The 24,859-nt window shown below is 41.7% G+C and overlaps 3 protein-coding genes across 6 annotated transcripts in view; 1 reads left to right on the top strand and 2 right to left on the bottom strand.

Moving 5' to 3' along the window:
- The window catches only part of PPP3CB (protein phosphatase 3 catalytic subunit beta), a 46,927-nt gene extending 42,200 nt beyond the window's left edge, over window positions 1–4,727 (top strand). For all 4 annotated transcript variants that reach the window (XR_010744122.1, XR_010744121.1, XR_010744120.1 and 1 more), the window contains one exon: window positions 4,359–4,727. The gene's annotated coding sequence lies outside the window, so the exon portion shown is untranslated. The remainder of the gene's footprint in view (window positions 1–4,358) is intronic.
- On the bottom strand, window positions 1,355–14,271 carry ANXA7 (annexin A7). The gene is made up of 13 exons (XM_066324028.1): window positions 14,190–14,271; window positions 12,634–12,691; window positions 9,881–10,097; window positions 9,455–9,556; window positions 8,373–8,413; window positions 8,013–8,115; window positions 7,637–7,731; window positions 6,846–6,959; window positions 5,506–5,676; window positions 3,843–4,013; window positions 3,659–3,734; window positions 2,219–2,331; window positions 1,355–1,703 (listed from the first exon to the last, which is right to left on the bottom strand). Exons 2-13 carry the CDS (start codon window positions 12,688–12,690, stop codon window positions 1,581–1,583), a joined length of 1,383 nt encoding a protein of 460 aa, XP_066180125.1. The 5' UTR covers window position 12,691; window positions 14,190–14,271; the 3' UTR covers window positions 1,355–1,580.
- A 3,403-nt stretch (window positions 14,272–17,674) lies between these two features.
- On the bottom strand, window positions 17,675–24,667 carry EIF3F (eukaryotic translation initiation factor 3 subunit F). Its single transcript, XM_066324021.1, has 8 exons — window positions 24,373–24,667; window positions 24,197–24,267; window positions 23,984–24,063; window positions 22,799–22,936; window positions 21,617–21,708; window positions 21,271–21,407; window positions 21,020–21,133; window positions 17,675–20,270 (listed from the first exon to the last, which is right to left on the bottom strand). The coding sequence occupies exons 1-8, from the start codon at window positions 24,650–24,652 to the stop codon at window positions 20,193–20,195; spliced, it is 990 nt and encodes a 329-aa protein (XP_066180118.1). The 5' UTR covers window positions 24,653–24,667; the 3' UTR covers window positions 17,675–20,192.
- Window positions 24,668–24,859: the final 192 nt, after the last annotated feature.

Genomic DNA, 24,859 nt, shown 5'->3' with positions numbered 1-24,859 from the left:
TGTGTTACATTCACATAGAACAGGACATAGAAGCCTATTCATAGGTTCATTTTCTTGTGATAGTATGTATGAACCAGATTTAATCAATATTCTGCTTTGAATGACAGATGAAGGGGTAGGGATTTTTGGTCACATAAAAAGATAACATATGCACTAATATGCTTTAATTATTAAGTGTTAAGGTGCTTCACTTGTAAGGAAGTTTGTTCAAGAACAAATAAATGAGAACCAAAGCTTGTAAGAATCTTAGTGAAGCTCGGAAAGCAATTGACATCTGTATACACACATGTATATCTATCTCAGTGGATACTTGCCCTAAGGATGACCAAAGTAGTGCAGAGTAGAATGTCTTCTGGTCTCTCCAAATCAGCTTCCATCTGTTTTGTATTTTAAGTAATTAATCTGACTCAACTGAACTGTATTTCTCTGTTGTATCAAAAAAAGTCTGTAGTCCAAAATCAGATTTAGGTTGCAGACCACTGATATGAGTAAAATACATAAGCTTTTTTGGTATGATACACTTGATAATCTGTTGTTGCTGTGCATAAACCTCCATGTTCCTGCGGTGCAGAGTGAAAGGTTTGTCATCTTGGAACTGGCTCTACCAGCCCTAGGGATTTTTCCCTGAGAGATACTAGAAATAGCTTTTTGCTGTTTGTGTGAGGGTGTTGTATAATACAGTTGTTACTCGTTAAAGTATTGCTGAAGGAACACACTGCTTATTACTGCTGGACTGGAAGCTTCTCTTAAATTTATGGTTGGGGACTGATTCATTGCAGTTTTCTAAAAAAAACAAATGTGCTGTTCAAAGTTGTTCTCTTTAAATCCTTTGAAAACGCCCACATAGCCGTTTATATTGTGTAGGTCATAACTGCTTTGAGCTGGATTTACAGGTTAGCAGTAAATAAATGCTTTTTCACTGCTTGGTTAGCTGCTGTATAACCCATTCCTTTACAAGAAGAGACTTCAGTATCAGATCCAAAACGATTTCTCCTTTTCACTGCTGCCTTAAGCATATGGTAACTAACTGCTAATTTAAGGAATAGGGGGTGTACAGTCAGATTCTGCCAAGGCCCTAAACTCTCAGTGTATTGTGACTTACACTGAGCACTTGCATTTTTTTTTAGCATTATGATGGAAAACATTAAAAAGGGACGGCATGTAAAATGCTTTACATCACAAAGCCTCAGGCTTTGTCTTCCACAGTAAGCTCAGCAGTTTAGGTATTTCAGGAAACTTGCTGAGTGCTGGAGATTCATTTGGCTGAAATAGTTGACTCCCACAGAGATGCATGCAGGAAGCCAGTACAGGGGAAGTGGTTTTGTCTGGGTAAAAAAGACTAAGGCTTAAGGTCTAATAGACAAGATATATCTTTTATTATACAATAAAGAATATTATGTGCTGTAAATTAAGGCATTGTAAGTGCAAAAAGCTTACTGAATCATCAAGAAGGCATATTTGATTATGCAACCTTCAAAATTATTCTTTTACAAGGATAGTTAGTGTCTGCTTAAAGCATGTTTCATGTTCTTCAGTTTGTTTAAAAAAAAAAACCAACCAAAAAACAAAGTAATCCTCTTCTATTGCCCAACAATTGCCAGCAGCAACTTCCGGTAATCACCACTGGTATCACTTGCTATCATTGTAGCCAGTGTCTTCTGATACATCTGTGTGAACATCTGTTTAATTTGCACAAGGTCAATCTATGCAAAGACAAAAAAAAGCAGAAAACTCAACCACAATGTATGATTTGAATCCTAGGCAGTCACCCCCTGTCTCCTCCCTTGCAAACTAGGGAACACATGCCAAGGGTGAGATGTGCAATGATTAACCCAGTGCAGTGCACAGGCCAGCTGATCCCTCCAAAGGATAGAGGAGCAGCCCCCAAGGCAGAGTACAGCATTGTTCCACACTCTGTTAAGACTGTGCTGTCCTAACTCTGAGCAGGTGAACTTCTCACCTTGAGGTGCTCACTTACCTACACAAACACAGTTAAAAAGGAAAACAAGCAGTTACTACTATCTAGGCAGAGTTAATTAAATTACTATGTGAAAGCCTGCTTTAAAACTAATTAATACATGCATCTAAATGTGAGCCCCATAAAAGCTTCATGCAGTACATGATTTTACACCTGTGAAATGAGGACTAAGTGACAAGCTGGTTTGGGTAGGTGGCTTTCTGCTGCATGTGACTGGTACACAGGAAAAAAATTTCTTACCTCACTGCGAGTGACTACAATTCTGATGAGGGTGGAATCATCTGTGCCAGCTCCTTTCATAGAGTAATAAAGTCTTTCTGCAAAAAAGGCTGGCCGATTTAAAGCACATTGCACTGCAACAAAATATATTATTAAGATTAGTTCCAGTAATGTAACCTGTATAGTGATACTTGGCAGAATGTTTTGCTGAAGACAGCTAGAGATGGGTCTTAGTGAAGATCCAGTTACTGTGAATAATGGAACCTGTTTGTAGAGCCAAGCTTATTTTCAAGTTGACCACGTGAGTTATTCCTTCACACTAAAAACTTATGGTTAGTAGCAGTTAACTTCTCTGGAAGTGCTTTTCAAAACTCTCTGAAGTCTTAATTCTCAAACGGGTAATTAAAAACAGTTCTTCTCTTTGGATAGCTGGTATTGGGACATGAGGTATTTTACTCATGTTCCATTGCTAAAATCTCACTAAAGAAAGTCTCTAGAAGTCTCTAGTAGTTCTGTAACTCCTGTAGTTACAGAACAGATCTTGTTTCAGGTAGATTGTTCACACTCAGAGACAAGCCATTATTCTACCTGATTCTCAGACCTGAATTTTTCCCATTAAACTCTTGAGTAGAATACACTCTGGGAAGTTTTTGCTTATCCATTATGGCTACAGAATTGCTGTCATTTGGGTAAGCACTGATATAACTGGTATCTCCAGATTTACTACTAAATATTACTGATTTTCACTATCATTTAATTGTGCTGAATTGAACTGTTTTACCATAACAAGTTAGTAGGAAATAGTGAATTCAAAACATTTTCTATTAAATTAAATATCAATTATTAAATTATATATATATATATATATATATATATATATATATATATATATATATATAAAATATATAAATAAATAATTAAATATTAAATATCAAAACATCTTCTATTATATTCTAAGCTTGTCCTTAGCCACAGCTGAGCTTTTTGGGGTGGATGGTGATGGGGAGAAGGGGGTGGAAAGGGAACTGTGCCTTCAGTAGGTTCACACTGTCTCTGAGGTTATCTGTGTGGGTGGCTCAGCTGCCTCTGCTGAGGAGCTGCACACCCAGTCACGGCTCTGTGACACTGGTACCCCCTTTTGCAGAACTCTGAATTACACAGCTACAAGCACTAACTGGTGACCCTGGGTTCTGTGCACTTGCCTGCCTTCCCAGAGAAGTGACAAGTAGTTTCTGTGTGGTCTTTTCTTATTCTAAACTGATTTCCTCATGATGGATGCTTATTTTCTTCATTTAAGTGCAAGATGAATCATTTGAATAATTGAAGCTACTTCTGTTCTAGCAGAGTCTCTGATTATGTGATCATTTGCCATATGGCCAGTGCTGAATTGGATTTTTCTTTGGTTACATTTAGGTTTAATTCCTAAAGGATAAGGGGGGGAGGGAAGAACATATAACTTACCAATAGTCTTCAAACCACGTTCCACGTTTCCAGAGAATTCTCGGTCAATGCTGCTTAATAAATCACGATTAGCAATCTACAAATAAATGAGGTTAATATGTGGATGATGAAAGGCAGTAGCAACTGGAACCTTAATTTAAAATACATTGACCAAGCTTATTTGAAATTAGTGAAGAACTCCTACCCTGGAGTATGCCTCAACTGTTGCTTTCAGCTGGGGAAAACTTCTGGTTGCCAGAACCATATTAAAGCAAGATTCATCAGTCCCAAGTTTTCCTTCACCTGCTTGGTACAGACGCTGAGCATCTTCTTGAGCTTTTTGATAATCCACAGTTTGATTCTCATCACGATTACCCTTAATTCAAAGACAACAGATTTCAAATGAAATTTCACAGAGAAAGTTATGCTTTAACTGCTTGCAGTGTACATAGAGCCCAGGCATTTATCTTCAAAGCTTGAAGCAGAAATAGTTTGAAATACATTACATTGCTTTAAAACTTCTCTTTGGTTTAATATTCTTTATAGGAAACAAATACAAAGTGGCTCAGAACCCTATCTGTAGGACATGCTTTAAACTGCAGATACACTGACTCAGATAACTTCACCCCTACAAACCATCTCATAGTTCTAATAAGGTACTGTACTTAATTCTCTATTTTGCTTAATAATGTAAGCTTTCTCTTGATTTGTTTGTTTCTAGGCTTCAAGTTGCAAAGACTCTTCCCAAACGAACTAATGAATTATCTTACTGAATATGCACACCTGAAATATCTCAGGTTTCCCTCCTACTTTATTTAGAAGTTGTTTATTTCAAGTAAGAATGTCTCCAGAAAGCACTTACTACAGTTGTGTCAGTAGGGCTTATGTGACATTTCATTTGCTTTGGTGGTTGTTTTGGCATTTTGCTGCCCAGTGCATGGATGGATACTGCTAAACATACTGGCTGAGTAGGCTGAATACATTCTCTCCAATACTGTTGTATCTATAGAGGTTAATATACTATTTAAATGATGTGGTTGTCAGTTATTGTAAACTACTGGATTTATCAAAATAAAAATTAGCAGCATGAGCTTCTCCAGGTTTGCTTTCTTGTGGATTTTGACCTTTAACCAAATATCTAGAGCACAGCTGAACTCTCACAAAGGTAGAAGCCAATGACTTAGAATTTCTATGATACTTCTCTAACAGAAATAGGCAAATTGATCAGAGCAATGTGGGAAGTTGCATTAGTTACATTATTTCTTCCTAAATATGTGTAATTGCAAGTTAGTATTCTTCAACACAAAGGGAGCCCTAGTAAATGGAATGGGATAAACAAGCTCCAGTGCTCACCTGAGTTCAACAGCAGCACCTCTCTAATTCTGGTGGTGGAAAGGGAAGGCAGGCTATGGAGTAACTTGGGTGGGGTGATTTTGCCCTGTGGCACATCTTATCTTGTTTGCAGGGATTCTCACAGACATTCTACATACCACAGAGGTGATCCAATCATCTCAGCTTAGATTACTTTGTTAACATGCAACAAATAAAAAGCATCTTGCTCTAACAGCAGTGTAGAGAACTGTTTTAGGGAACCACTTGGTTGCATCTACACAGTATTTCCACATAAGTTCTCATGTTAATTGAGGGTGCTAAATTAGGTCACACAATTCATCATGGATTTGTAGGTAAGAAGTATCTCTTGAGGAAGGACTCAAGTGTTACATCTTAGGGAATAAATTAATGACCATGGGCTAATTTCTTAAAAACCTGCCTTTTGCTAAGCACACACAGGCTATTTATGGAGCCTTTATGACTAAACACATCAGACTGTACAGTGTTATCTTATAAAAAAAAAAATAAAAGCTCACTTGGCACATAGATATCAGTAATCGTTCAAAGTGTCCTGAAGTGTCTGATCTGATGTCTTCTTCAATGTCCCTTCCAAATTCTGATTTATAGCAGTTCACTATTTCACGAATTTCCTGGTTTGTCCTTGTGCAGAGGATTTCGATCAACACGCTCTCCTGCGTGCCTGCTCCCTGTTGCCAGAGAAAACAAAAACATAATCTACATTGCAAGAACAGCATCCCTGCAGTGTTAAAGCACCAAGTCTACTGTATACTTAAAATGGAGTGAAGCCTCCTCAAATGTGCCACTCTGGACCAGTTCAGAGAAACACCCCAAAACTATACATCCACGTCAGTGACATTGGCCAATGTTAAATGGAAAATGGTTTAGGAAGGAAATTCTTTCGCAACCTTAATCTGGAAACTTAGCAAGGGAAGGTAGAGCTCTGTGATAATCATTTAAGTCAAAGGTACACATGTAAATTCTCTTTGGGCCAGTACACAAGTGTATTCCCTCACACAATGTGAAACTTTTTATAGATGCTTCCCTCCCCACAGAATAAAAGTGAATTGTAATTTCTGTGTACAGGGGGATCTTACTGGCAGGAACAGCTCAATTCAGGGAAGGATTAGATAGGAGAGGAGATGTATGTGAGACTTCTAGGTAATCTTACATTATGAATTTTTGAAAATGGTTGAGTGGCTATTCCCCATTAAAGGCAGATCTTCATTTAAGCTCCATGTTCTCCAGAAGGTGTGCATTAATACTTGGGTTGAGTTACTCATTTCCACTATCTCCCACCTGCTAGCTGCTGCAGCTCAAGCAAGACATTCCAGTAAAGTGGATGTACCAGTTTACCCAAGTTAAAAGTTTAAATCAACTAGCTCACCTAATCTCTAAATGCTGTCTTTCTATTTCAGCAGATACATTCATCATCTGACATTCAAGAAATTATTTTTTTCATTGTCTTTTTTGGGGAAAAAAGGATAATCCAAAAATATCTTCTAGTAACAGAGGTTTGTTCCTAGTAAGGAAAGGCATATACCTTTAGTTTAAACAGTGGTTATGGTTTTAACAGCACCCTGGCCCTTTCTAGGTTCTAGTAAAAATTATGCTCAACTAGTAGAGAACATCATTCTATCCTGCAGCATTTCCTCCTCTACTCAATGAACATGTGTCCTGAACTGGCTGATCCTGCAGAAATTGTCTGGAACTGGGGGACGCAGCAGAAAAGAATTAAGCCTTGCAATCCTAGGATTTGTTTGACACTAGTGAGTATTTCAACAGTGCTGGGACCAGGTATTCTTAGATGAGCATTTAAAGATAGTTTTAAACTGTTTTCTTCACAGCAACACCATACCTTCATCGCATGGCGCAAACTCCAGGCATCATAGTAGGTACTGGGCATGAAGAGGGCTAGAATCAATTCTTCCACATTACCACTTAACTCAGACTTCAGATCTTTAATTAAGTCCTGTTCAATTATAAACACAAAAAGGGCTTTGCAGAGTGTTAGGCATATATAGATTATGTACTGAAAAAAGATCAAACTAGAACTTATTTTTATGACTTGTACCTTTCTACTTTTGTGCTGTTTTTTCCTGTAAAGCATTGTTTTCTTTATTAAGAACTTTCCTCTGTCCAAAATCTCTGACAGCTCAGCTCTTCTCCATTATCTCCTCACTAATGCCACAACTACAAAATTTCACTTCAGGTTGCAAAAATGACAGGGAAGAAATTAAATTAAATTTATTTTATTTAATTTACTATCCAATCCTCAATCATTTCTCAGTTTGTTTCTTGCGAAGAAGATTTCAGTGCTGGTTTGCGCACATAAAAAGCTCAGTAGTTTCAGACACTAATACAAGGACAGTTTAAGCTTGATTCTTTTCTGTCAAGCATTAGAGAAGCTTCTTGTATGGTCAGGGACAGAGACAGCCTCCAGCCTTCCACCACGCCTCCTTCTGCCAGGTGTCAGGACAACCCTATGTCATATACCAGATGTCTCCCAATACATAAGGAATATAACCAAAAAGAAGTGCATTTTAAAAATGCCCAAATCATTCCCCAGGACTAAAATGCAGCCAGGCAGTTAAAGCAGCAGATGAAAGTTCAGGTTTGTTTGCCAGTTCAAAAAACTAGTGAACGTACCTTGCCATACATAGTCTTGAAAGCTGCCTTGATTTTTTGCCTTTGATCATTGGAGCGGTTAGCAACAACATTTATGATGGCCTGCTCATCAGTTCCTTGGAAACAGAAGGGCAGTGTCATGTAAGAATGAAACAGTCTCTCCAAAAGCATGCATTTTATACTGTTGCATTTGGGCATAGTTACAAAATAAGAGGCTTCTATTTAGTCCACCACATTTTCTGTGAAACTTCATCTACTAAATAGCCCAGGACATTTTGAAAATGTAGCTTTTGAAAAGCTTGTGGCAGGGGAAGTACAGTTAAATAAAAACTGAAGAAAAAACCAAAATGGTATTAAGTTAGATCAACAGGAACTAAAGCCTCTGCTGCTTACTTACCAAAACCCTTCATAGCTTTGCGTAGAATTTCTGCATCCCTTCCAGCATCGAAGTTTGGAGCAGCTTGAATTGTACCCTGGGTATACTGAACCATTGCAGCAGGCTGAAAATAAGAGTCACATGTAACTAGATATCTACACAATAGAAATTCAAATTAAAATCACAGCTCTGCAATCAGTACTTCAGAAGGAGTTCTCCATTTCTTCTCCATTTCTTCCTCTAACACAGAATCAGGGCAACATTACTCTGAGGGTAAATGGAAACTCCTGATGCAGAACACGATCTAAATCTTTGGAAATCAGCTGTAAAAACATTAAAACGACAGAAGCCACATAAGATACAAGAAAATACAGCACGTACCGGACCAGGCATTGGGGATGGTACTTGTCCACCAGGAAATCCTGGTGAAAATAAAGAACAAGGTAGGAGAAATTAATTAGGTCTCCTCTTATTTATATTCAGATTATCTAATCTAAATATAAAGCCAGACCTACCAACCTGTTTCCTAATGATACCTACCACTTCTTCCCTTGGGGGTAACGGGAAGAAGCAGTCACAGATGCATTTTGGTACATACACTAGCAAGGCAATTCTAGAAATGCTAAACCTACTGGTGTTGTGGGAACAGGAAGTATCTCTCCTTATGAAATTTTTCTATTTTTGAAAGAAGCCAAGATTGCCCAAAGAAATGAAGAATGTGTGTTCCATGCTCTCTTTAAAAGCTGTTATATACACATTAAAATGCCTAGCGTGTAAACAATAAATATTCAGAATTCATTGCTGCAAAAAGAATTGAAGGAATCTCATTTTGTGTTCAAAAGCACTGATAATTCAAAAGCTAAAACTTTTGGTTTTATTCATAATATGTATGCACATTCCTTATCATTTTAACAGCACCTTAGTACCAGAGTTAACAGAGCAATCATAAAACAAAAAGGTTTTGCTGCTTTGAATTTCTTTAAAACACAACTGATACATTCCAGGACAAAAATCATCTCTGTAGCAACTGACCACTCAAAGTATTACAAACACTGCACTGCTTTTAAGCAAATGTTTGCATTCTCCTTTCCTCTTACTCCAGTGTGTCAGGAATCACTGTGAACACACAGATGTGAGAAATGCAATTGAGATTAACAGAACTGCTAGATACTCATTGAATGTGTACTTTGGATTTTGCAGTTCTCATCAGATACTTGCAGTTTGAAAAAGGGTAAGCACTTAAACCACTACATCATGACTGTCATTCAGGGACAGCCATCCGTTTTGGATGTAGCACCTACAGAGCTGGTTGAGTGGCCTGGTCAAGAAAGGTGGCAGGAGGTGTACAGCATACAAACCTCAACAGCTACAAGTAACAAAGGTAAGGGCCTAATTTGTTACTACCTATCCTGGGGTCTCCTGGCTTAACTTTGGATGCTTGAAGTTTCTTATATATGACATACCTGGAATTTGTGCAGGTCCACCTCCAGCATAGCTTTGGGCAGGAGGCTGCTGTGGATAGCCACCAAAGCCAGGCCCAGTGGGAGGCACAGCAAAGCCAGGGCCTGGAGGAGCCAAGGGAAAAAAACCCAACTTCAGCACACTTAGTATTTTGTACTTGACGTCTTGACACAACAGGAGCCAGGTTATTGAGCAGAGCTATGTAAGAGACTGGTTTCTCCATGTCTGTGCAGTGACCCAGAACCACCAAGGCTCTGCCATCAGCATGCAGGTATTTACTGCTGGATGGCAACCTGGCTGCCTGCCTGTGAGCTGCTGCCTGCACCACTCACTGAACAAAGCTGCTTTTCTTTACTGTTCCTAATGAGCACAGGGAATGGTTACACTGGAAATCACTCCTGACTGCTACTCTTAACAAAGGATCTTACCTCCAGGGTAAGGTGACATTCCTCCAGCCTGGGGAGCTCCAGGGAAGCCCCCTGAAGCAGGGTAGCCCCCTGGGGCAGGATATCCTGCTGTCCCTGGAAACCCAGCATTCGGTGGTGCTGCAGGATAGGTCCCTCCTCCTGATGGAGGGAATCCTGCAGGAACAGCAGGATAGGTGTACTGACCAGCTGGTGGGTAGGCAGACTCCTGTCCTGTTGGCTGAAACACAAAAATGGGATGTCTGTATGCCTGTTAACAGCACATAAAAGTAAAAGCTCCCAAGCTGCCAAAATGTCCACGTGTATAATAACGTGAATTATCCAATGAGCTGTAGGGCTTGAAGCAGCAGCAGCAGAATTCCTGAAGCCTGCATGGGGTCCTCCTGGTTGGGTGTTCTGGTGCATCTCCTGTGTTGACACAGAATCGGAGAGTGCTGCAGGGTGGAAGTCAGTTCTGGATGGCCTGTGAGCCCATCCAACCTCAAAGCAGAGCCAGCTTTGGAGTTGGGTGAGATATGCAAGGTCTGATAGTGAAGTTTTCAGTACATACAAGGAGGCAAATTCACAGCCTCTCTGGGCCCCTGTTCCATTGTTTGACTACTCTTCTAGAGAAAAATGTTTTCCTCAAACCAAATTGCAATTGCAGCCTGTATTTGCTAGCTGCCCTTTCACTGAGTACCTCTGACAAGAGTTGGCTCCAGTGTCTCTATTGCTCCTTCTCACCCAGAAGACTGAGCAGATCTGTGCTTAGCCTGCTCTTCTCCAGGCAGGCAGCCTTCCTGGGACATGCTCCTCTTTGTCTATGTCCTTGTTGTACTGGGAGGCCACAGCCAGACACAGTATTCCAGAGGTGCTCTTGCTAAAGCCTGTGTCATTAGCCTTTCTCCCTGAGGACTCACATTTCCCCATTTCCTTTGGAATACAGGTTATGAAGCATGATATTGAATGACATCTGGATCTCTGAGTCAGACTGAACACCTATTATAGGTTTTAAATACAAAGAACAATTTTGCCACATGATTTACCCGCCATAGCGCAAAGGTTGCTATTAGCATTAAGATACATTAGAAATATTTACTGGAATGATCTGGATCTCTAAGGGAAAGCCCTGTAAGGTAAGTGTCATTATATCTGATCTTAGAAATCAAGCATTCAAAATCAGCTTCATAATGAAGCCTAATAGATGGACCCATTACTCACTTGCTGGGAATCATCTTTACTGACTGGCTTTAGAAATACAAGTCACACATTACATACAGTGCACCTTCATTCTTGACCCCAGGAAACAGAAATAAAGTGCAGAGCAGCAAAGCCTAGCTCAAATGTTCTCCTTGGCTTTGGCTGCTCCAAGATTTCTAGGCCCACATTCCTGTGCCCAGGCTATATAATATTCTTTTCCTCAGAGGTTCAGTCTAACATTTCTCTGCCTGACTCAACAAAAAGATTTTGTTGGAATTTAGATTAATAAATCCAAAATTAGGATCCTCAAAGCCGTGCTCAGATTACTACCAGTGCTGCAGAAAAAAATAAATTCACATATGCCTTTTGAATTGGTTATCGCATTGGGCATCATCCATGAGACTAGAAAATTATTTATAACAAGTCTAAAAGGTCTTTTAAATGAATTCATTGGAGCTGGCTATTTTTTAGATGGTAGCTAAGAAAAAAAATATTTTCAGATGTAGTTAAAATTAAACTATGGCTAAAATCTGAGGGTTCAGCAGAACCGTGAGGGAAGACAAGAAATCAGTGAGTTAAGAATCTTGTTTCTAACATGTTTGTTTTTAGTTTTACTGACTTCAGGGTTTCAGAAGAAGTAAGGGTAGATAATAGAGCAAAATCATCAGAGAATTTATTGCATGTATTTATATGTATATATTTATATCTTGCACATATTTCTAGCTTTTCAGTATCTTAAAGGCATTCAGGCTGAGATCCGTGCTGAAGCCTGGTTCTGTATTACATAGAACACAGGTAAAATTCCCACAATTACAGTAGGACAAGTGCCATGAGCGCCATGATCAGTACCATAAAAGCATAGAGATGAATTTAGCTTTGAAAAATATTGCAGGGTATCAAAAAAACCTGCAATATCAGCTATACATGATACATTTCAGCCTTCCGTTAAGTTTCCTTCAAATTTTTAATCCTTTCAGTTGCAAGCTGAAGGTGGAACAGTCCTGTGGATAGGGTAGTCAAGATACAGTGTCCTCTATCCTCAGAAAAATATTTACTTGGTGTTACATGAAAATTGGGTTACTTGAGTGAAGTGTTCCAAGCTCTTCCTGATGACTGTGACCATTGAAGCTTGTTCAACATCTCTGTAAATCCTAGGATACAGTTATGAGTATTTGGTACAGATTGGTTCAGAGATTACCTCTAATGTGTCAAGGGCCTCCTATTTACAGAAGAAACTTAAAAAAAAAAAAAAAAAAAAAAAAAAAAAAGGAAAAAAAATTGTTGAGATGAGACAGCTATATTTAAAAAAACAAACTCACAAGAAAAAGATAACACAAGACCAAAAACTTTTCTAGAACAAGAGCATCATTTAAAAAACAAAACTCCCTTCTTGGAATTCTTGTGTGACAGATGTAAAGTCATCCTCAGAGACATACAGATGAAAACAAAGACTGTAATCACTAGAGAACAGGGTAGATGTACAGCTACTGTTTACAGACACATGGAGCACAGTAAGAAGAGGTATTGATAGAATACAAATGCATTAGGAATGCAACACATTCAAGATCCATACTTACAGGATAACCTGGGAAAGCAGGGTAGCCATCAGAAGGGGGATAACCTGGGTATGACATTCTGGGGAAGAAAAAAAAAAGCATGGTATTTTCACTGTGGAGCACTAGATATGAGTTTGTAGCAGGTATTTGCTTGCTAATTACTTGTTAAATCACTTGAATATTTTGCTATTAACCCACAAAACTTTTCCTTTTTCTCTCCTACATCTGACCATAGCAATCAGAATTCAGAAGGGAAGCATCTTCAACTTCTTAATTAACTGAAGTTATTAACTTCAGTTGAACTTATTAACTGAGGATAATTAAGATGCTCTTATTTAGCTTCAGACAGACATTTAAGCATGGTAAGAGGCTCAAACAGAAAGCTCTGAAATACAGGCTACACTCTGAGGTGCCAGCAGGAGGGAGATGAACCCTTTGCCAGAACAGAAACCATACAGGTTTCTGCACTGCACCAAGCACCTGTATCCATCCCTGCACTGCTCTGCTCACAGGGGTAGTTCCTAGGAGAAGAACAGTACCCTAGCTATCCCATGTAAAATAGTAATTTGATAAGAACCGGTGTAATCCCTCAGCATTACTTCATTTATGGAGCAAATTTCTATTTCCTGACAGTAACTGTTTATTTTAGTCACGTTTTTAACAGAGGGACTTGGGGAGCAGGGGTAGAGATCATCCCATCCTGCATGTTGGCAACAGGTTGGGCACGGAGATTCGAAACCATCACGACATTATGATACATTTAATGCCGGGGGGAAAAAAGGACTTTAAATTTGGCACAAGCGTCCTCAAGTTGAAGAGCGGCTCTGACGTAACTACTTTTATAACCGAAACAACAACAGAGTTTCTCGGCCTGTCGTTTCCCCCGCCGTCCCTGGACGGGCACAGGGCGGGTTAAGCCGGGAGCTGGGTGTGAGTCAGCTGCGGCACTGGTGGAACATCAGCGGGAGCTCCGCCGTAAACACGGAACCCCGGCCCGGCCCCGCACCTGAGGGGGCACCGTGAGGGGACACCGTGAGGGGGCACCGTGAGGGGACACCGTGAGGGGGCACCGTGAGGGGACACCGTGAGGGGCCCCGCCCGAGCCCCCGCCAGCAGCGCGCCCGCCCCGCCGCCTGTGAGGGCCCCGCTCCGCTCCGGGCAGTCACGCATCGCCCCAGGCGCCTCCCGCTCCGCCAGCCGCGGGCCGGCCCGGCGAATCCTCCGGCGAGGCAGAGCTGCGGGAGGAGGCAAGTATCCCGGTGTCCCGGTACCTGCTTCTCCCGAGGCCACCCGACCTCGTCCCCGCTCCGCAGCGCCAGGGCAGCCCCCGCCGGGAGTGCGGCTCCCCGGGGCAGGCGGCACCTCCCTCGGCCGGACACCTGCCGAGCGCCGAGCCGGGGACGGGCGCGGCTCGGGGAGCGCTGCCCGGGGCCCCATGCAGTCCGGCCGCCCCCGGGGCCGGGGCCGAGCCCCCCGGGCGCTGTGTGAGCGCAGCCGGCGGGGCCGCGCTGGGGCGAGGGGCACACGGCCACGAGAGTCGCGGCCGGCCGGCTCCTCCCTCCCCCCAGCCGCCTCACCTGAGGAGAACTTGCGGAGCCTCCGGCCTTTCCCCGCAGCCACACCGCAAAATGGAGCCCGTGCGGCCCGCGGTGCCCGCCCCGCCCCCGGCACCGAGCCCGCCCCGCCCGGCCCACGGGCCGCGCTCCCCGCGGGCAGGGCGCCCGGCCGGCGGTGACGGCCCTGCCAGCGCAGAGCCCTCGCTGCCTGTGCGGGTCCGCCCCGCTGCAGGAACGCTGCGACATGCCCGGCCGTCCCTCGGGACGGACCAGAGGTAAGCTCACAGGTGCAAGTGCCGCAAGGACAGGGCCACTCGCCAGTGGAGCTGTGTCACACAGGAGGCGCCCGGGGATGCTGTCCCGCGGGAGTCCTTTGTCACCCGCTAGGAAAGGGAGAGAAAAGGTCACGCAGCAGTTTCCCCATAGAACCAAGGCAATGGAGTTCAGCGCTAATGCGTGTAGTGCTAAGTCAAGTCTGTAATCCCAGTAACACATGAGGCTTTAGCTCAAGATCGTTTGTTCAGTAGGTGTCAGGGGGTCCATCGAGTCACTCAGGCCACCAGAACGGCATGTAACAGGCAAAGAATACAAAAGACCTAAGTGCATGGAGCTGGAGAAGCTGCTCCTCCGGCTGTAGTTACTGAAGACCAGGATCTAGGCCCCAAAAGGACATAAAGGTAAGACTGACTGACTACTACATTCGTTTCTCTAGAAAAAAAAGTATCTTAATTATAGTCATTTGTATGTAGTTATGGGGAGTGTGCTTACTGTTTTGTTTCTGTCTGTTGTAATGTTTATTCATATACTTTGAATAGACATTACACGCTCATAGTCCTTTCTTTACCTGGTGGTTAGTTATTCGTAAGACATCCTGACAAACAAGATACAATTTATGAAGGATTCACCTATCGTAGTATGCACCACTTACTTGAGTTATTCAAAATATCCTCTTTTTTGTTTATGACAAACATGTTAGCAGTTTAGAGACCATTCCAATGCAAACAGCTTTGGTTCTTTCCTGTAACCTGGTGCAGCACTTCAGCTCTAGATGAAATAGCAATCTATTATTTCATTTTTGTTCTATTTGTCTGTAAAACTGTGTGAGGTGCAGACAGCAGAAAATAGGTGGGTAATAATTTACCATGCTTGCTTGCTTCAAATGAAGAGCACGTAAAACCACAAGAATCTAATACATTACCTATCCAGGAAAATAGGGCTTGTTCTCTCTTGTTTACCCAGAACACCTCAGGAGTGGCTTTAAGAATTTAATCCTCACAGCATTCTTCAGCTGACACTCCGAGTCCATGTCTACTTTATTTCACCTGTTAAGCAGATTTCTTTCAGGACAGATATATATTTTAATCCTTATTTCCGTGGGAACCAAGTTCATTTATAAAATACACAATTCTTTACCTTTTTCATTTAGTGGACTGTTTTAATTTGAGCTACTCAAGACAAGAACAATTTGTTTTAAAAACAAGTGTAAAAGGAAGAAGAGAAATTTTTTTAACAAAACTACATGTGTCTGAAGAATCTGTTAGATGCATTGAATGTTTATGTATGAATATAATTGGATTTTTTTAAAGCATGCAATGGAACCATTTTGGTCATCTAATGTCCCCTCTCTGTATTTAGGGAAATCCCTTGGCTTGTTACTATACCTAAATCCCACACATTTAGAAAAGCTTCTGAAACCACATACAGAGTCAAGGCAGCTTCTCACTATTAGAAAACTCAAGTTTAGTGGAGAGACAAAGTTTTGTTCTTCTGTATTGTATTATTCTTGCATCTGATCCTGAGACATTGTACTGGACAGAATTCTGGTCTGGACTGACTTGGCTCAGCCATGTAGTTGTGCTGAGTGCTATCAAGAGCTGAAACAACTTTTTTCCAGCTGAATTTATTGTTGGTGATGTAAGTGGCTAAAGCATTGCTGCTTCTCTCTTCTGTGTGTCCTGGTTGGAATATTATTTCCCACTTAAATAGTATGAAGTGTTACTTTTGGTGATCTACTCCAGCCCATATAGTTAAATTAAAAACATAAACTTTCCCCAGGTTTTTTGTAAGAACTGGTCAGCTTTGAACCACAGGTCAAAGTGTAACAAACCCACAGGATACTTGTAGTGGTCCAAGTCTACATTATGTACTAAAAATACTTTTCCTGTTAGACTTCCTTGTGACTGCAGTTATTAGAATGCACAGTAAGCTGTTAACATTCCCTGTGTGCAGGGAGCAGGGCGAGGAGGAGCCCGGGGTTTGGTGAGCTGCTCCGGGGAGTCACTGCCCGGTGAGTCACGTTAGTGCTCCACCCGCCGCGCTCGGAACGTCAGCGTTTCACACAGCCCTTACCTCTGAGCTGCCAACAGTCTCTAGTTCCATTGTGAGGAAATTGAAGTATCACCCTTCACTCAAGGCACAGGAGAATAGCAGCGTGTTCTGCTTAGCTGCTCTAGAAGGGCTGTGTGTCAAACATTTTCACATCAACCTTTTAATTCTTAGGACTAAACCCACGAATTTCATGTATAGGTGGCACATGGCCACAGGTTCACAAAATTACACACCAAAACACTGCCTCCTCTTTCCAGCAGGTTTAAATGTTCTGCCAAGAAACTGAAGTGACTCAACTAGAAAGGCAAATTTAGTGACCTTCATCCCAGTGCATGGAAGTAATCACCAAATGAAGTTGCTGTTCTGGCAGCAAGGATGTAAATTTCAGATTGCAGATAACAGAATAAGGTTTGTTATTTCCAACAATTAACTTTTTTCTGCTGAGTCTCATCAGTTAAAAAATAGTGTACCATTACCACCCCTTCCTGAATTTTTATGAAGACATTTCATAAATTATAAATAAGATAGTTTATCCTGTAAGTATTAATTTTGATAAGAAACACAGTGCAGTTTGCATGTCTCATGTGCACTTTCAGAGCTGTGAACGAGCATTCTTACTGTGCTGAGAAGGTATCAGAACAAAGCATAATGTCTGTGTGCTGATTAAACTGCAGCATGTCCAAAGTCACCATGCTCACTGCAAAACCCATAAAGTTTCATTGCCTCTGTACTGCCCAGAGGTGCTTGGCTGAAACTCTCCTCCTTTGTGGTGTTGCCTAAGATTGTGTCTGAGAAAGGCCCAAGGCAACAAGATGGATGGATTTGATACATTCTTCCAAGTTATACCAAAAGAGAACAAGAGAATCAATTGTGACATTGAACTCTGTTCTGAATATTTTTATGTATATTGAAGGAAAGAACTGTTCAGGAACTTCATGCTGAGGTAAAAATCCAAGATTAGCTCAGTTTAGCCAGGATTTAAAAAAATCTAAATTGAGACATTAAATACTTGAGTGCTGGGAGCTCGTAAAAGAGTTGTTTGAACAAGGTATTTTAAAGCCTAATATTTACCATGAAAATACGCATACTGCCACAAATAAATGTAATATAGTAATGCCCAGGAATTTATACTCCTTCGGAGAAGTAGTCCAGGAAAAGAAAATACTGAAAGCATCACAGAGGATGGAAGTTTTTTATTGTATTAATGAGATCACTAATATGACTAAATATAATATACAGAAGAATATCAGACAATTTTCTATCTGGACTGTGTAAAACCAACTTTGTCAATTATTTGGAACAACACATTCTGAAGAAACAAACAAAAAAAGGAGAAAGGTCCCTAGTAAATTAATGCAGCTTACAAATCAAGACAGAGTTAAAGCTTGAAATCCTTGGTGATGTTTCTTGACTCCTCAGCTTTTCCCATCAGATTTTCTATTGAACTTCCAGTTTTTAGACAGATTCCCATAGAGTGGAACAATTTTAATAGAATACCTTTAGTAGTTCCTGTCAGCATTTCACAACTCCAGAGAAGATTCCTTCTAGGTAACAGCACAGCTCAGGCTTTAAAATTAAGCAAAATGATGCATTACATTTGTGTGTGCAGTGTTGTCCTTCATAAAAGTGGTCACTGAAATTTGAAATCAGGCATTCAAAACTCCAATCAAAGTAAGGATCACCATGTGTCCATTCACAAGAACTGAGTGGATGGGATCAGTTTTTAAAAAGGAAACTCTCTTCATACTCCACTTCAAACCACTTGGCACTGTCCTGTCTTGCAAAGGCCTAAACTCATGGACTTTAGTCACTTCAGACACTTCTGCTTTGCAGTGAATCTTTCTGCCTAGGAAGACATAACCTCAGTCCCTTATCACATATTTTCATTAGTCTTCAGGTACTTGCAAGAACTGGCAAATTCCGCAGCGATCACAAATTGTTCTTGGAACTTTGCATTTTGTGCACACCAGCTTATAAACAACATAGATTTTTAAAACTCTGAAAGCTGAATAGCTTTCCTTTTATGTTTTCTCCCTTTTTGTAACAGGGAATGGCAAAGAGTTTCCTGCAGAGGAGAGATCAGGGAAAGAGTATTTTGTTTCCCCTCTGCAACTTCTTTGCAGTAATTGGGAGACTTATCTATCTTTGCTGCTTCCTCTTCTCCTCCATTCATGTCAAAACATTCTTCAAAAAACATCTTGATCTGAAAATTTTGAAACATTATATGGCTGAATTTAAGAATATTAAGGAAGAGAAAGGAAAGCAAAACATTTTTATTCAGGCTAATAAAAAACCAGGGTTGAGTCCCAATCCTTATTTAATGTTCACAAATAACATTTTCAATGAGATGAGGATCTTTGCTGGACTTTCAGTTTTCACTTACATAGACCTTGCAAATTACAACTTAGGATTTAGCACTGAGTCACTGGGGGAACTCTCTAGATTGCAAATTATAGATCCTGTATTGGTTGTTCCAATCTGAGTCTTATTCTTAGCTGGCAAATTACCAGAATTATTTTGGAGAACACTCTCTTTGCATACTTCAATTTCAAGTTCATTCACCAAGCTAAATACAGTCATTAATAAGGTGGGTACAGTTTTGTTGGAGAGGAGGGATGCTTTAACAAAGTTCAAGCTGAGTACCCCCTCAGCACAGCTGCATGGTAAGACAGCCTTCTAAAGGTAATGTTATTGGCAGAGACATGCAAAGTTACAGCTGGTATTTGTATTGGCTTTCTTCCAGCTGGAACTCAGTTAACAGAAGCATGTCTTGGGGAGAAAATGGGTTTCTTTTCACATCATTTTACCAGCAGCACAGCATTATGAAATAGAAAATTCCTATTTGGCAACACCCAGCTTTTAACCTCACATCTCATGGATTGTCATTTTGCTGTCCTTTTCTTCTTTGGCAAAGATGGAAACTCCAGTAGCCAAGTTTGTTTAGCCACAGATGCTTTTCAAACTCTTTTATCATGAACTCAGCTGCTGGCTTTAATCCTCTGAACTCCCCCTTTATGAGGGGCTAATGCTCTTGACCTTGACTTCCTTTCCCAAACAATCAGAAAATAATTATATGCATAGAAGTGATACCATAAACTGAATTTACTGTCTTATAGTCTGTGAGTACCCTGCTGAAGGGATATACACAGCACCACTAATAAACCAGAGACCATTCTGCAGTCCTTCATGGTTAAACGTATTATATGCAGCACAAATCCCCACACTTTCAGTGTGCTCTAACAGCTGGAAAAAAACCTGCAAAGAACTGGAGTTCACTCACATCCACTCTTTCTTTCCTGATGCCATCTTACCCCCTCCACCCTCTTTCAAAAATGCATTCATTACACAATAAATGAGAAAGTTTTTTTTCTGGACAGAAGCCATTGTTGCCACTGCAATGGAACTTTTATTCCAAATACATTCTTACAATAAAGCTGTATTTTGTTAGACAAGTAGACAAACCCAGGAGACAAAAAATTCTCATATTCCATTTTAAAATACCAGGCTCAACTGAACTGCAGCCATTCCCATTCATTTCCTAAAGCATGTTAGGGATTTTTCAGAGCAATGGAAATAACGATGTAAACCAAGTCATGTAGGTAATTAAATTACAGTCCAAGGAAATTTCTAACACCACAGAAGAGTGTATCTGCTCATTCTTCAGGCTCCTTAAAGTGTGGGGTGGCAAAAGTTTCCTTATAAACTCAGAAGTTTTTCGTTGAGAGCAATCTGTGACTGTGTGAGATTTGCCAAGTAGGTTACCATCAGTAGGTCCTGACAGGGGGAAAAAACAGTGATCAGAAATATTAACAAATCATAACTTATTAGAGAGCTGAATTTTTAACATCTGTAAAGCATTTTACAATCAGCTACAATAAATATTGTTAGTCCTGAAAGTCCTACCCTGAGGAATGCTTTCCTTGCAGGACGCTTTTGGTATTCCTGGAATATCAAACACTGCTTGTGAAATTTTAACTCTGAGTTCACCCATGTTAACCAGACAAGTCAAAGGGTATAAGCAAAATTAAAAATTAGTTTTGGTCTTTCAGACTTGTGGGTGAACAACACATTCAGATACTGAAGTTTTCTAAAAATCTGTTACAGAAATCAGGTAGCATGCTAAAACCTTGTTCATGTTATAAGTGTTATGCAAAGAGACAGAACTCCAGCTCAGGCAAAAGAATCTGGCAAGTCATCAGTTATTGCTGATATAAAAATTGAATTCAAGTTTGATAATTCATATTGTCCAATTGATATGAAAGAAGAATTGGTGCAGGTTTTCAGATGACTTGTTAAATGCCTAAGTCCTTAAAAATTAATACTTTATGTGCAGTTGCTTGGAAGATTATGCTGAGCTTCTTTATCCCCCCTCAGCCCTTAAAACACCAAATTACTGACAATAAAAAAGCTATATTTGCTATTAGCATGTTTGTATGAAAAGACAGATCACAGACAAATTTGTGTCTATAGGACAAATTTTCAAAATTGCTAGCAAGGCACAGAAAAATGGATTATGATCTTACATTGATATTGCTGTTCAACATGGTCTCAAAGTCCTCTGGTGAAATCTTTGGCACTTGGTTAATAAGATCCATCAGGAAGCGCCCGACAGTGTTGTCAGCAGCCACTTTGCCAGACTAAGCATAAGAAACACACGCTTCAGCACAAGTGGAACTCAAAGTTTATGGCCCAGAAAGAGAAATAATAAAGAGAAAACCAAGATGCACAAGTTAACATCCAACTCATTTTCTGGCTGATAAAAAGCTGGCCTTACCAACACGTCCTCAGCGTACTGCAGCACCATGGTCAGGGTATCCTGGATCCTGGCTGAGGCTGAGCCCACCTGCTGTAAGTCACTGGACAAGCCAATCACTCGATTGGGGCTGAAACAGGTCTTCATGATAAGATCCACTGAAAGCAAAAGGAGGATCAGTGAAAAAAACTGACTGCCACAGAGACCAGTTTAAACCCTTAACTTGTTGAAGATTTTTTAGGCCAGCTTTAGCAAGACAGTCTGCTTACCAGTAAAATTCCCAGAATGGCAGTTTTGCCAGGGTAAAAGAAGCATTTGAACACTGTCACAACAATGATTATAACCAAAACAGGAAGAAAGCATTCACCTCCTATCCGCTCTGTATCATAATAAACATATTTCACTGTTAGGGGTGTAAACATCACGCCCATAGTTTTACCAGGGACTCCCATTGGGGCACTAGGAAAAAAAAAGAGAACAACAAAACATTTTCAGCATGGACATATATAAGGGAGGAAGGAAGAGATTTCCATCTCAGTGATCTCTGTTAGCACTAAAGCGTGAACACGACTATGTTACTCATTCTCACTAAAATCAGCCATTTTAAGACCCAAGGATAAGTGAAGACAGGAAATCAGTTCTGGCATGCTATCAACTGCTCTTTTTCATCCAAGAATACTCCTAGCTGGTTTGACATCAGCATGAAGAACTAAGTACTATCATCTGAGCCAAAGTTCCTTCTCACTTTTAGTGAAGGAGGAGGCTCTTCATTTTTAGTGAAGGAGGCTCTTCTATCCTGAAATACTTCATGCTTTAAGAAATGACTGAAACAACAAGCAATATGACAAAATTTAAGTACAAAGCACTCTCAATACCTTTATTATACCTATTACTCAAAGTACTTGAAGTCCATTTACGCTTTAAGTAAGTTGTCATGGAACAGCTCACATTTTAAAGATTCACAGTCAAGAAGCAGTACTTTCTCTACAAAAAATGTTTTTTTTTCCTTACAGAGCAGAGCTCTTCAGCCAGTACTGGGAGGAATTCAGGTGGAAGAGTTTAATTTCTCTCCATTTATAATCTCCATTGTTAATTGATAAGAATTTTGGGGTTAAGGGGAAGAAAGACCCATCAAGAAGATGCCGTTTGAATTGTTTTAACCACATTAATCCTCTGACCTGTGTAAATGCACTGCTGAGCAATAAAGCCCCATGGCTACAGGCTAGTGTTCAGTCAGTGTGATGGAAGTTAGTGACATTACTGCTAGCTGTGTGAACCCTGTAAAATGTCCCTAAGATGTTTCTGAAAATCATTAATTAAGTCACAATTCCCCACCCCAGTGAGGTTGCAGTTAATGAAGTCTTTCACCCTACATACAATGGTCAAGACATTCCAATGAGAAGTAAGCCATGATCCCTGGCTCATCACTATGTTTAAATTCTGCACACTACTGTCCAAAGAGGACCCTGTACCCCACTACATTTCTTGTTACCCTGATGGGACATCTCTCAGTAATTCAGAACACTCCCCTCCCAGAAATACAGAGTACCTGACATAGGCTTTGATGCTCATGCGTGAATTCTGGAGACTTGTGTCCACAGTGAGGTGGATTGGATTGTGTGCTTCCCGGCTGTAATACTCATGGATCAGGACTGAGTGTTCCGTGATGTCATGACCTGTTGCATACCTTCAAAAGAACACACGCTGAAGAGCCATTCTTCCAACATTCAAGTGCCCAGTGTTTTGTATTGTTGGTATTTAACAGGTTTGTATCCTAAAATACCAATTTCCAAACACTGAGCTGTATCAACATACTAAACCTAAGTGTTTTAACTTGGAGGTTTTTAGTTTATGGCCACTTGTCCCTAAAATCACTTGTAAGAATCACAGGCTGAGCACACCCACTCCCAAAATATGCACGGGGCCAGTGCTGTAGTACCAGTCATAAAACATCAGTAAATTGACATCAGACATCTAATATTGAGTTATCTGTCACTTTTTCCATCTATGTAAGTAAAAGCATACCAAACAAACTTGGACAAATTTTGTTTTCCACAAATCACACATCCCTCTGCAGGAGGTCTAACTCGTTAATCTAGCTCCTTTAACTGCTCTACAATTACCATCTCATATCCTCAGGGAAACTCCTGTCACTGGAGCTGCACTCTGCTGTGCCATTAGAAGGCTGTTGAGGAAGCTTGCTCCACAGGAAGAAAATGAAGCCATTTTGTAGGATCAGAGAAGCATGGAAAGAGTGATAAATACACTGTGCCACACACAGACTCTGTTCCCATAACGCTGTACTGATCTTGCTTCATATCCCACACACAGGTACTTCGAGCAGAGAACTAAGTATTCAAGCTGGTATCAGTGATTCCTCCTGATGCCTTTGGTACATTAAAAGCCTCTTTTGTATTGTCCCTTCTTTCTAACCAGTTAATTTCCATGGTTGTACTACAGGTATTGAGTCCTATTAAAAAAGCTGTCCATGCATTCTCTAACACATCACTCCTCTATGATACCTTGCTAGACATAAACGAAACAAAATCCTTTAAGCCTCCAGTACAGCCTCTTCTTTATATGAGCTGCAGGAGCTTTACCACTTACTGTGTAGCAGGAGTTGCAAGATTGCACTGTCACAAGTATTAGTGCTTCTCTATTATCTGTTATGTATTTTAAGTAGTTTAAAGAATCAACACAATTACTTGCAACTTCTTGCAGAAGGAGAACTTACCAGCCCAAGATGATCTCGCTAGGAGAGACTTTCTTGTGCAACTCATACATGTTTTTGGCAAATTCCATATCCACAGCCACCTGAGAAACGGGAGAGTGCCGAGAGAGCTGGTTACAGGGTGCTTAGCCGGGAGGGCAACACGGGCCGCCAGCAGCGAGACTGCGGGGTCGCGCCCCGCCGAGAGATCCCGCTCTGCCCGGGCCGCCTCCGTACCTCATCCTCGGACTCGTTGTGCGGGACGGAGAAGCAGTTGGTGACCTCCACGGAGTGCTTGTCCACGGTCCCTGCGGGAGGGAGGGAGCGCGGCGGGTAAGGGGGGCGCCGCGGGGAGAGCGGGCGCTCTCCCCGAGGCTGTGGCGAGCAAGGCAGGGCAGGGCGGCGGTTCTTACCCAGCAGCGTCCCGATGACCCGTGCCGCGCCCTCGTTGCGCCGCTCGAAGCTGTCCACGATGGAGGCGAGCACAACCGGGTGCAGCCGCACCACGCGGCCGCCGGGGAAGGGGCCCGAGAGCGCGGCTGACAGCGGCGCGGCCGGTGGCGGGGCCGGCGCGGCGGGCGGGGTGGGCGCGGCCGCGGGGGGAGCGCTCCCCGCCGGGGCGGTGGGAGCCGCCGTCGGGCTCTGCGGCGGGGCGGCCGCGGGAGGAGCCGCACTGGGAGCCGTGGCCGCCATTTTGCAAGAGAGAAAGGCTGGGTCCTCTGTACCGACAGTAATTGGCTGAGCCGAACGTCTGTCATGCAGCGCTACCTCTCTATTGGCGAGACGACGGAGCTGAGGCCATCTGTTGGCCAATCCGGGGCGTGCGACGAGGGGAGACGCTCTGATTGGAGGAAGCGCGCTCCGTCTGTGACTGAACCTTACTCTTGTTCCCACCCTCCC

The sequence above is a fragment of the Sylvia atricapilla genome, chromosome 8, assembly GCF_009819655.1.
Source record: "Sylvia atricapilla isolate bSylAtr1 chromosome 8, bSylAtr1.pri, whole genome shotgun sequence".
Lineage (NCBI taxonomy): Eukaryota > Metazoa > Chordata > Aves > Passeriformes > Sylviidae > Sylvia > Sylvia atricapilla.
Note: the sequence above shows the minus strand (reverse complement) of the source record. Positions and strands in the feature narration are given on the sequence as shown.